This window comes from Miniopterus schreibersii (genome assembly GCF_964146895.1).
Source record: "Miniopterus schreibersii genome assembly, chromosome: 8".
NCBI classification, from domain to species: domain Eukaryota; kingdom Metazoa; phylum Chordata; class Mammalia; order Chiroptera; family Miniopteridae; genus Miniopterus; species Miniopterus schreibersii.
In genome coordinates, this window is record NC_138109.1 from 9253673 (window position 1) to 9265416 (window position 11744).

The 11744-nt window shown below is 55.2% G+C and overlaps 2 protein-coding genes across 4 annotated transcripts; both read right to left on the reverse strand.

The window, feature by feature from the left end:
* Positions 1-2328: 2328 nt before the first annotated feature.
* Positions 2329-4788, reverse strand: C1QC (complement C1q C chain). 2 transcript variants are annotated; one of them, XM_081145730.1, is made up of 3 exons: positions 4623-4788; positions 4154-4335; positions 2329-3174 (listed from the first exon to the last, which is right to left on the reverse strand). In XM_081145730.1, the coding sequence occupies exons 2-3, from the start codon at positions 4332-4334 to the stop codon at positions 2618-2620; spliced, it is 738 nt and encodes a 245-aa protein (XP_081001856.1). In that variant the 5' UTR covers position 4335; positions 4623-4788; the 3' UTR covers positions 2329-2617. The 2 variants fall into 2 exon arrangements, with proteins under 2 accessions (XP_081001856.1, XP_081001857.1); XM_081145731.1 differs by having other exon boundaries at positions 2335-3174; positions 4600-4723.
* A 3272-nt stretch (positions 4789-8060) lies between these two features.
* C1QA (complement C1q A chain) lies at positions 8061-11095 on the reverse strand. 2 transcript variants are annotated; one of them, XM_081145729.1, is made up of 3 exons: positions 10849-11095; positions 9820-9989; positions 8061-8804 (listed from the first exon to the last, which is right to left on the reverse strand). In XM_081145729.1, exons 2-3 carry the CDS (start codon positions 9980-9982, stop codon positions 8230-8232), a joined length of 738 nt encoding a protein of 245 aa, XP_081001855.1. In that variant the 5' UTR covers positions 9983-9989; positions 10849-11095; the 3' UTR covers positions 8061-8229. The 2 variants fall into 2 exon arrangements, with proteins under 2 accessions (XP_081001855.1, XP_081001854.1); XM_081145728.1 differs by having other exon boundaries at positions 10322-10856.
* Between the last annotated feature and the right edge of the window lie 649 nt (positions 11096-11744).

The following is an 11744-nucleotide window of genomic DNA, read 5'->3' on the forward strand; positions in this document are numbered from 1 at the left end:
GGCATGGGCACTCACCTCCTCGGGGTGATGTGGGCCTAGTGAGGTAACCCTGTCTACCTGAGGCCCAGCTGAGTGCCCAGCCCTTGGTGGGCACAATGCAAACCTGGGAACAGCATGATTCATATGAAAAGAAAGAATTCTTGGAGCCTGGAGACACAGGAGCCATGCCTGGACCAAGGGGAGGCCTAGACTAGGAATCAGGAGCCAGGGCATCCCTGGGCCTTGACCACTGAGTGGTGACCAGCTGGTCTCTGTGCTCCTAGAATTGCTGACTTATGTCAATGGCCTGTGGTGCAAGCGATTCCTTATAGCTTGGGGTATCTCGTTCTGGCTCCTGTCTCACTAGCACACCCTCCTTTCATGCCCCCCATAAAAAACATCCCCCAGTTCCTCTCAGCCCATCAGACAAGCTGGCATTTTCAAAGGCTCATCACTCCTGGAAAAGGGAGCAACAGGGAAACAATTATGGAAAATAAAGATGGCAGTAAAATTGTCTTCTCCAAAGTGCAGGTTTCTTATCTGACACTGGGCCTACATAAATGGCATATTGATTTTTTAAACAAAAGAGAAATGAGAAGAAAGATGTATCACTGGGGGCATTGCCGGGTGGACTAAGTGGTTGATGGAGGGGAGCTGTGAACGGAGTGGCCCCATGACCCTGGCTGTGTCCTGGCCAGAGCCCCCCTGACTCTGCGAACCAGGTGGGGCTCCTCGGCCCTGGCCTCTCTTCTCACTCTGTGTGTGTGTCTTTATCTGTTCCTCCTTCCTGTCTCACACATTTTTTGTACCCCTACTATGTGCAAGTGTGTGTCAAAGCAGCCCTGCCCTCAAGGATGCTTCCTGTTCAGTGGGGGAGGCAGATCTGTAAGTGAGTAAGTGCCCAAAAGCCAGTTGGCGGACCATGTGCATTGACTTCTCCTGGCGAACTGCCCACTCGCCCACAGTTCTGTCTTCCCTGAACCTTTATAAAAAAGCCTTGGGTCCCAGAACCTGTTTTTTGTTTTGTAAATAAGTCTGTGGGTAATTTTGTTGCATCACCAGGTTTGGGAATCTGGACTCTAAAGGGTCACGAGCATATGGTCCAAGTCTGTGGACGGCACTGTAGGGACACAAAGGAGAGCATCGAGGAAGACTTCCTGGAGGAGGTGATCTTCGTGTTGCATCCTGGCAGTTGGGTGTGTAGTATCCAGGTGGATGGAGGATTTATGAGCAGGGTAGGGGCTCTGCAGGATGAAGGAGTACCATGGGCAAAGGCGTGGAGGTTTGAAACAGCCCGTTTCAGGAACAAAGGTGGGTAAGTGGGCGGAGGTGGCAGTAGAGCTGGGCTCAAGCCACCTCTCCTACAGCCACCTCAGCTGGCCAGTGCCTCTGTGAGCTCCGTGCGGCCTTGCGGAACTGAGCTGAGGTCCCAGCCAGGCCGGGCAGGTTGTCGCAGACCTGAGTGGGTCTTACTGGGCTCCAAGGCGAGACCTGCAGTCTGCACAGGAAAGTTCACCTTTTGATCATTTCCAGCCTGAACTGTCAACCCCTTCTCATGGTCACGGCAGTGAAAGCGATGCAGCTGACGGCCTCCTGGTCCTCCAGCAAGGATCGTGGTGGCGGGGCCTGGCCGTCAGGAACCTCACAGGGACTCCCTGACAGCTGGAGGCAGCAGTGGTTTTAGATGATCTCTTGGGGGCTCCCGGAGTCTGTCAGACATCGAGAGTCAGTTTCTCACTCTCTCTCTGACTCATTCATGCCAAGCTCAGGGCTTGGTTAGGACTATTAAATAACTTAGTAGGTTGGTTAGCATAATGCCTGGTGCATAGTAAGTGCTCAATAATGTTAGCTATTGTGATGTTTTTATTTACTCATTTACTTACTCTTGTAGTCATTCGTTTACCCCCTTACTCATTCACTCATTCACCCCAATTCACTCATTAATCCAGCACAAATTCATTGCACATCTGTTCTTTGTCTAATCTGGGCTTACCTGAGCCCAAATCCCTACTGTGACAGGCGCTCCTGAAATTCACCTTAGGTCAACAGAAGTCTGGGAATTCAGACACGCTCCTCTTTACCTGTGCACAGATGCCTTTCGTGACATCAGTGCTTTTCACCCAAACAAGTGACAGCAGGTGCCCCTTGGTGACCTCTTGTAGCCTCCAACCACACTCGAGCAGTTCTTTCCCAAATGACCAAATTGGTGCTGAGTGACTCAACATTGGCACCAACCTTTATTGAGCCCCAGCTAGTTGCCCTGTGTGAGCCCAGAGCCCACAGATGGCTGTAGCAGGTGCAGTGCTGAAGATGAAGAGACCCACTTCTTCAAGGAGGCAGTGAGAAATCAGAGCCACGCACATTTATTGATTTAATTATTTATTCATATACCTTTCAGTCTTCCAAGACTTAGAGAAAAGTAATGATAGTACCAGAGGTGTTGGGTAAGTGTCAGGGCAGTGATTCCTGCAGGAACTCAGAGAAGGGAGAGAACTCACGGGATGGGTGTCAGGGTGGACTTCCTGGAGGAGGAGTCCATTAGGTGGGGAGAATGCCTGAGCAAGGATGCGGCACAGCATGTCCAGGCAGGGAAGCTGAGGGAGGTGGGGTAGCCTGGGGCTGGAGCAGGCCCGCTCCCCTAGTCGGGGAAGAGCAGGAAGCCGGAGAAGACGCTGTCGGAGCCCTCGGTGCCCACCATGCCGTTGTAGTCGTTGACCCCCAGCCACACCTGCGCGCCCTCCTGCAGCCGCAGCAGCACACCGCCGGAGCTGACCTGCCTGTTGCTGGACATGTGGTCACAGAAGATGGTCACCTGCACATTGTCGCGGTACAGCTGCACGCACAGGTTGGCCGTATGTGATGTGTGGTGGACGAAGTAGTAAAGGCCGGGGACTTTGCAGGTGAACTTGCCCGTGCTCGTGTTATAATCCCCCTGCGGGTTAGTGATGACCGTGTTGAACTTGACCAGGCTGTTCTGTGCCGGGGGCAGGACTGTCTGCCGTGTGACCGTGAACACTGACTGGTGCTTCTGCTTGTATCTGCCCTCCTCTCCCGGCTCCCCGGGGGGGCCCATGAGTCCGGGAGCCCCCGGAAGCCCAGCGGCTCCCATGGGGCCATTTTTCCCAGGAAAGCCAGGTGTGCCAGCTTCTCCCTTCTGACCCTTGGGTCCTCGTGTCCCAGGAATAGCTGGGATTCCTGGGGAGAGAGCAGGTGGGAAGGAAGTGATGGAGCAGGGGACAGGGAATAGGAACCCTGGGGCTGTCCTCCAGGGGACACACCACTTGGGTTTGGTCTCTGAAACCTCTTTCCCCCAGATGCACTATCCACCTGGGAGCAGTGAGCAGGGAGTAAGGGGGGACAGAACAGCTTTTAAGCTGATCAGAGGGGAGGGAGATCCTGGTTCAAGCCCTGCCCCCCTCCTACAGACTTGCCTTCTGACTTGGGCAAGACACCTGTCTCTTGGCCTCAGTTTCCAATAGAAGGTTCTATGGCTGTGATCCTGACTTCTCTCTCCCCACTCCTCCAATTACCCAGGTCCTCGGGGGCACAGATTTCTGATGGAAACAATGATAGCAACAGCAGGAACAACTATAGCCTGCATGTGTCTGATGCCTACCATGTGTTCGGTGCTGTTTTATATTTAAACTTAATTATCACAGCACCCCCGTGCAGTAGGCACTACCACCTCCCCATTTTGCAGATGAGGAAACTGTTAAGTAAGCATGCACAAGTTCACGTGGTGGGAAGTGGTGGAGCTGGGATTTGAACCCTGCTCGTCTGTGCATTGCATACATTCATTGTGAGGGTCCCTCCTTCCCCAGGGGTCCATGTTGCAGGGCAAGCAGTGGAGGGTTTGTAACAAAATAGTAGCCTAGCATTTTAGAGTTTGCCAAAGGTTTTCACATAGGCCCTGTCCTATGATCTTCCCTGCCGCCTTGCGGGGCAGGTGCTTGTCTTCTCTCCCTGCTATCAGATGAGGAAACTGGGGAGGCTGAGGCCTGGGCTCTGAGCACAGAGGGGCTACACCCGCCATGAGAGCTGGACTCTGCCCTGGGAGCAGGTGTGGCAGGCGGGACCACACTCCTTGCCATCAAATTACTGTCCTCCTAGGAGGATACTCCAACCCTTGCCCCAGGCCCTAGGTGACCCTCCCCCACCAGGCCAGCCGACTCACCTGGTTCACCCTTGGGCCCTTGCAGTCCATCATGCCCATCCTTCCCTGGGGCCCCGGGCAGCCCTGGCATCCCGGGGATCCCGTAGCATTCTGCGGCGGCCTGGCTCCCAAGCGGCAGTGCCAGAAGGAGCAGCAGCAGGTTTAGTCCAAGGGGGGGCCAGAAGCTGGAGCCCCTGTCCATTCTGGATGGCAAAAGCTGGGTTGGCCCATTCAGCCCCTTACCCTCCTCACCCTCTTACTCCACAGGGCTCATCCCTCTCTGCCCTCAGGAACCTCCCTCCCTTCCCCGAGCCTCTCACCCCTTGGGACCACACAATGAATGGACAGTAGGGTAATTTCTTTGAGCTTAGAGAGGATGGGGACCCTCCTTCCTGTCACAAATCCGGCCATCCCTGGGGCCATGTCTCAGGAAGGTGGTGGGGAAAAAAGCTACCATTTGCCCTCACCTGGACAGGGGTCCTGGCCTCACCTGGGGGTAGGAGGTTTCTGGTCTGGCCACTGAGATGTCCTCCGATCGGCTTCCCCTCTCCCAGGCAGGAGGACACGGTGTCAGAGTAGACGGAACAAGGAGGGCCTGGAGCAGACTGGGCGGCCCCCTCCCTCCCCTTCCCCCCATCCCACATCCCCTTTCCCATATTTTTTCTTGACTCACCACTTTCTTTTTGGTGCTGAGCCAGGCTGACCACAGTGACATCGCTGTGTCCCCCCACCCTGGGTCATGAGGGTCTGAAATGAGGAACTGTCTAGTGCTCCGGATCTGGTGAAGGGGGTGTGTGTGCGTGTGTGGACTGTGTAAACACAGGCCTCCTGGGCAGACTTCCTCTAGCGTCAAGTTCAGCCCATCTCATGTCCATCCCCGCTTGCTGGCATTTACTGTGCCCGAGACTCAGTTGTTTCACAACATTGTTAGGGGGAAGTTACAGCCCCCTTTACAGATGAGGAAACCGAGGCTCAGGGAAGTAAAAACCTTTGCCCAAAGTCATGGAGTGGTGGTTTCTGGGGGTCCGAAGCTTTGCCCTGACACCTCTGCTTAGCTGCCCCCAGTAACAAGCCTCATATGCACTTGTCAAGTGGTAGGCCTTATTCTAGAAAGTTCCATATGCCCCCGCCCCTATCACAGTTGGGGGTGGACACCCAGGACGGGCAAGCTTTGATGGCAGGCAGCCTGCTGTGTTGAACACACTCCTCTGGCTACAGAGTCAGTGGTCTCAGGGTCTCCGTCCAGCCCTGCCATCCCCTTTCCCTAAGGCCTTCAGCAAACCACTGACCCCACCCAGGCCTCAGCCTCCTGCCTGTGTCCTGGGTGGTGAGGGAAGCTGGGGCTTTGCATGTTGGTACCTCTTCCTTTGCCCCTTGTGGCACTGCCTCCCTCACCTCCCTTCCCCGGACCCCGCCTTTGGTGTTGGAGCCTATTATGGCCGGTGAGGGGTTGCCAGTTGGGATTGGGCTGGTAGAGCTGAGAGAGGCCCCCTCCTCTCTTCCTCTCCTCCTCACACAAGATTCCAGGGAGGAAGGTGGTGTCCGGCTGTAGAGGGTCCCAACCCTGACCCCGCTCCTGCCACCTATGTCACTCAGCATCGGTTCCTCCTCTGTAAATGGGGGTTCCACTAGCTCGGGTGCAGGGCAGTGAGGACGCTGTATGATGGATATACACATGATACTCAGTCCTGGGCAGGAGCAGGAGTTCAGAGCCCTGCCCTTGCCTCCCTAAGTGACCCCCCCCCCCAGGGCCTCAGGCTCCCTATCTGTTCCTCCACGCTCTGGCGTGGGCTGCAGAGTGGAGGGCAGAGTGGGGAATCAGAGCGAAGATGTGAGTGCACTTGACCCTGGGAGTCTGGGGCAGAACGGATGGATGGCACTGAGCCCCCATCCTCCTCACCTCGTTGCCGCCTGGGCCTGGTTTGTCCAGCAGATGGCAGCCTCGGCCCACGCTCAGACCTTCCTGCCGGCCCGCCTGGCCCGCTGGGTTCCTTCCTTCCAGAGTGGTCAGGGCAGCGATTTGCCTCCGGGGAGGTGGATAGATTTGGGTGGAATTTAGGGTAAGGAGCAGCCGCAGCCACTATTTCTATAGCCTGGTCTCTCCCGCCACTTATGGGGCTCCACTGCTGACATTTGCTTTGGGTCCCACTGCAGTGAAAGAAGCCTCCACTTTGGGGTCAGGTAGAGCCGGTGCAAATCTAGCCCTGCCACTTTCTGGCAGTGTGACTCGAGTTGGCCCCCCCCCTCTGAGCCTCAGTGTCCTCATCAATTCTGCTGGGATTAAATGTATCAATAGTTATGAAATGTGCAGCACATAGTAGGTGCTCAAAGACCTCTTTTCCCAGTCGGTGGGTGGGTGTGTTCTGGGGGCAGTGGGATCGAGGGGGCAGAGGGCCCTGCGGAGCTCAGCACTGCCCGGGGCTGCAGGGGGTCACTCTCTTCTTCCCGACTCCCACGGGCTGTTGGCGGGGCAGCCCCAGGAGAGGGTCTTGACTGTATGTCGGAGGCAGGGGTGGGGGGTTGTGTGTACGTGAGGACTTCAAGGCTGCTTGTGCGTCAGTGGATGGGAGAAACAGTCCCTGTGGGGTGTCAGCAGGCGTGGAGGTCAGAGTATGAGCAAACACTGGTGTTTCTAAGTCACATGCATGTTGGAGGGAGTGGAAGATGCGTACACCTGCGTGTCACGGGTGTGTCTGGGACACCTGTCTCAAGGGGTGTGTAGAGTACTTCTGAAGGTTTACAGGGGGCACTCGGGGGTCTGGCGGCATGTGAATCCCCAGGTATGTCTGTGGGCTCAAGGGCATAACTCATGTGGATGCCCAGGAGTGTGCATGGGTGTGCCTAAGAACGTGGTGTGTGCTGAGGGAGGGACCATGTGCCCGTGTTTCAGTGAGGAGTGGACCCAGGAACGTGGGTCCATGTGCATCTGGAGGGAGGTGTACGTGCGTGGTGTGTGTGTGGGGTGTGGGGTGTGTGGGGTGGGCATGTGTGTGCACATGTACAAATATAAAACCGGCTCCCTCTGAGAAAAGGCACAGTGCACTGGACGTTTTCAGGACTGAACTTCTGGTCTTATTTTCCTCACGTACAAAGGAATAGTGGGGCTTCTTGCTCCTGAGCAGCTCTCAGGCTGGCCGAATGGGACCCTGGGAATTAGCCACAAACATTCCAGACCCCGGTCCCAGTCCTGTCCTGGCGGGGTGCCTAGCAGGCTGCAGTCTCAGCCTCCATACCTGCTGGCCTTGAAGCCCAGGGCTGGACTCAGGAAACTGCCTTTGGGGAGGACTGCTGGATGCCTTAGGCCAATTGCTCCCCCTCTCTGAGCCCTGCCCTTGCCCTCTGGTTGAGGGTTGGAAAGCACCTGTCAGGTGAGTGGCCGTGGAGGCTGACAGGGATAGCGGTTAAACACACGGGCTTGGGCACTAGTAAAACTTGGAGTCAGATCCCCAGCTCCTCCCCTTGAACACTGACCTAGGGTTTATGTCTGCCCCAGCTCCCAGCCTCAGTTTTATCATCTATTATAAAATAGGGTCATAATACCCACTTCAGAGCTCCACTGTAAAGATTATACAAAATGTAAGAACAGCTAAAGCTTATGTGGCTCTTACGATGAACTAGGCACTGCACTGCAGTTTTCATATATTAAGTCATTTAATCTTCCCAGCAACGCTTTGAGGTAGCTGCTATTATAATTCCCACTTTACAGACTAGGAAACTGAGGTTCGCTAAAGTTACATAATATGCTCACGACTGGACAACTAGTAAACGGTGGCCCCAGGATTTGAACCCAGGCCGGTGAGGTCCTCAGGACCTGTCAAATACGTGTTGGAAAATACTAAATATGAGCCCACCTTGGAAGCACTCACCAGTAGTCGTTCTTATACCTCCCTCCCAATGCCCACGGTAGCAACTGAACCTCACGCCAGCAGACATGGACACGCATTTATTCCAGGAAGAGTTCTAAGAAATGATCTCCCTTCAGCTAAACCAGCACCCCCACTTTACAGAGCAGAGCAGAGCAGAGAGGCGGAGCGAGTGGGCCCTGTCACACAGCAGGAAGCAGGTGAGGCCAGGGTGGGGAGGGGTCCTTCCCTGGTTCAGGCGGATGGAAAGATGAGGAAGCCGCTGAAGACGCTGTCTGCCTCGGGACCGTGGTAAATGCGGCCCTTGGCAGGGTCTTTTTCGATCCAGACTTGGTCTCCATTCTGGAGCTGGAGCACTGTGCCCCCGGACACCACCTGGAAGGTTCCCTTGCTGTTGGAGTCACAGAAGCCCAAGGAGCGCAGGGCCTGGCCCCTCCTGGAGGCCATGATGAACAGACAGATGTCCCACTTGGACACCACCTGGAAAGTGAAGTAGTAGTAGCCCGGCACGGTGCAGACGAACCGGCCCGAGTGGCTCTGGTAGCGGCCTTCCTCGTTGGTGATGACCGTGTCAAAGATGACCACGTTGCCGCCCGTCGGCGGGTTCCGCCTCACAGCCGAGAAGGCTGGCCGAGGCTGGTCATTGATGTCTCCTGGGTTGCCCTTAATGCCCTTCAATCCCGAGGGACCAGGGGCACCCATGGGGCCACTAGGTCCTGGGTAGCCCATCTTGCCAGGGTTTCCAGGGGGCCCAGGGTCCCCCTGGTCTCCTTTAAGACCTCGGATGCCTGTCCGGATGCCAGGGGCCCCTGTGGGGAGGAAGACCAGATTGGGAGTGAGAGTCCAGTGTCTGCCCATCCTCAGGGAGATGGCTGGGACCCCAAAATGATGTGGGATAGTGGATAGAGGTGTGCTTAAGCCTTTAAGACCTTGATTCTGGCTGGTTCTGTGACCTTGGCAAGTATCTCAACCTCTCTGAGCCTCAGCTTCTTTATCTACAATATGGAGAGAAGTGTGACCAGACACTTGGGAAAGTGTCAGCTTCTGTGAAAAGCAGGACACTGGCTCCTCCACTGCTTCTGCCCACAGCCCTGCACTTCACACCCCACAGGCCACTGACCCTGACCTCTCCGGTTTCAGGGACCCCGTATAGGGCACCTCAAAGCAAATTGTTACAAACGTTTTCTGCAGGTCTTTCTGGTCTACTGTGGACTGGGAGGCTCGGGGGATTACATGAGACTTTCCTTTCCCATCTGGTCATGCCCTCCTCCCTTTCCTTCACCCCCAGGCTTTCCCCTTGAATTTGAGAGCTTCTGAAGCCTGAATGGTCTGGGAAGGGGGAGCAGAGACAGAGTGGGGGGTAGGTGGAAAGGAGCAAAAAGGATAGGATAGTTGCCATTAACTGACCCCTTTCTATTTGCCGGGTGGGGTTATTTCTCTATTTTTCAGATGAGGAAACTGAGTCTCAGAGAGGGCTCCGGAGTCTAAAACCCTAGGGCATTGGTCGTTCTGGTAACAATGACCAAGGACTGGGTGCTTCTTCAGGACCATTCTTATTTATTGCTTGCAGTGACCCATTCTCCAGAGGAGAAAGGCGAGGCCAAAGAAAGGGGGCTCAAGCAGTAAAGAGGACATGGTTCGGGGAGAAGCCTGGGCCCAGCCTCAGCCCCTGGGACCAAGTGCAAACCGGAAGGGCTTTATGTGGAGGGGCTTTATATGGGGGCCCAGGTGGATTCCTGCTTTTTGGTACCACCCCAAGTTTCCACCCTGGAGCCCAGGCCAGGTAAAAAGATGAGGGGTTGGGGTCCAGAGGGAGGTACTTACCTGGCTCCCCTTGCTCCCCCTTGAGGCCTGGCCGCCCGGGTCGGCCAGGTCTTCCTGCAGCCCCTGCCTTCCCGTCCGGGGCTCGGCACACATCCTGGGTCATTGTAGAGGTCAAGGACATGGCCAGCACACCAACCACGAGCCAGCCCCATGGGGCTTCCATGATGCCACTGTAGAGACACGGTGGGGCCTGGGAAGGCTGGACATCACACACTCACGTACACCCAACTCACACACTTGAATCCCACACACAGTGATATTTACACCTCCCCCCACCAATGCCCACCTCCCCCCACCAATGCCCACCTCCCTGCTCGAGGGACTTGGATGTCCACCCTCCATCCCGCTCCAGGGAACCCATACCTTTATATAGAACCACAAACTCACACAGATGCACACATGCAACGGAGCACTCCCACACCGTCACACAGACACACAAGCAGCCTCTCACTCACACACGGCTGGACACACAGACACCAGATAGACTCCATCCCTCACCCACCTGGACATACACGTTCATATGCTCCTACAGATGATCAATTCCATTGAACAAATATTTAATGAGAGGCTGCTTCTTATTTAATTAACTCTCTCACCCAGATGGCAGCGCTGCGCATACACACGGGAATTCACAAACACCTGACATGACACATCTGCTCACTCCCCTCCATACTTGTCCCCCTTTGGGCTGATTGTCACCCACTGTCCCCTTCTCTAGGGCCCCTCTGCTGGGCTCTGAACCTCCCAGCCTTTTCCCAGCTTCTTGTGTTTTGGGGGATCAGGACCCAGAAACTCTGGTTAGAGTTGATCTGTGTCACCACCTTCCACTGTCCCCAAGTCCAAGGATTTAAGATCACCCCACTCACTGATTCTGGGTCCCAAATCAGTACCTCACCCAAACCTGTCCTGGTACAGACCAGCTACAAGTGCTCTCCCTCCCTGCCAGCCTCAGTGGTCCAGCTCCTAGGCCCACTCCCCTGGCTTCTGGACTTCACAGCCTCCTCCCTCCCTCTCGGGCGCTGGCCTCACCTGCCTCCAGTGGTCAGCTCAACTGGATGTTCCTGCTGTCCACCCAGGGACCTGTGTGGGACACACAGCAGGATGGTGTCGGCCAGTGGCCAAGTTTCACATCCCTTGCCACTTCCCCTTCTCCTTCTCTGGACCTGCCCCCGGCATTACCCCGGGGGGGCAGAGGCTGGCCAGGGACATTTTGAGCAGACCTCAGCAAGATGGGACATTACACATCCTACCCCAAGCCACCACAGTTGGCGTGGGGGCAGGGACAGCAGGCTGCAAGGGTGGAGGGCTGGGGGGTACTGGGCGGGGAGGGTGGAACCAGAGAAGCATAGCACATCAGGGAGGAAGGAACCTTTTTTAAAATCAGTAACTTGGAAGACTTTTTCAGGATTTGAAAGCAACAGCGTGTACTCATTGTCAAAAGCTTGTAAATACAGAAAAGTGTGAAGGAAGAGGAACAGTGGAGCAGTAATGAATAGCTTAGTAATCAGCTTTCTAGACCTGCTGCTTCCTGGCTGCACATCCTTGGAAAGACACCTAACCCCCTGCACCTTGATTTTCTTATTGGTAAGCTGGGAACAACAGATTCTCTGCCTCATCGGATTACTATGAAGTTTTAATGGTATATTATGCACACACAGAACACTGGCACGTGGTGAATGCGTAATGATTAGCTTTTATCGACATTTTCAAAATAGGGACAAAGCCCATGAATTCTGCCATTCTGAGAATTGCTGCTAACGTTTGGATGACTCCTCTAGCCTTGCTCACTCTCACTGATGGGCGGCTCACTACCTGCCAGCACAGCTCGTGTCATCATTGCCAACTTGGACCCTGAGAATGCTTTTCTTTAGGTTCAGCAATCTGTCTCCACCAGACTGGGGACCATTGTGTTCAGGCCTGGGCTG

Coding starts and splice junctions, on each gene's coding strand:
- C1QC (XM_081145730.1), bottom strand. CDS start 4,334: ATGGACAGGGGCTCCAGCTTCTGGCCCCCCCTTGGACTAAACCTGCTG. Junction 3,175..4,153: donor AGGGCCCAAGGGTGAACCAG/GTGAGTCGGCTG, acceptor CTCTCTCCCCAG/GAATCCCAGCTATTCCTGGG.
- C1QA (XM_081145728.1), bottom strand. Junction 8,805..9,819: donor GGGGGAGCAAGGGGAGCCAG/GTAAGTACCTCC, acceptor TCCTCCCCACAG/GGGCCCCTGGCATCCGGACA.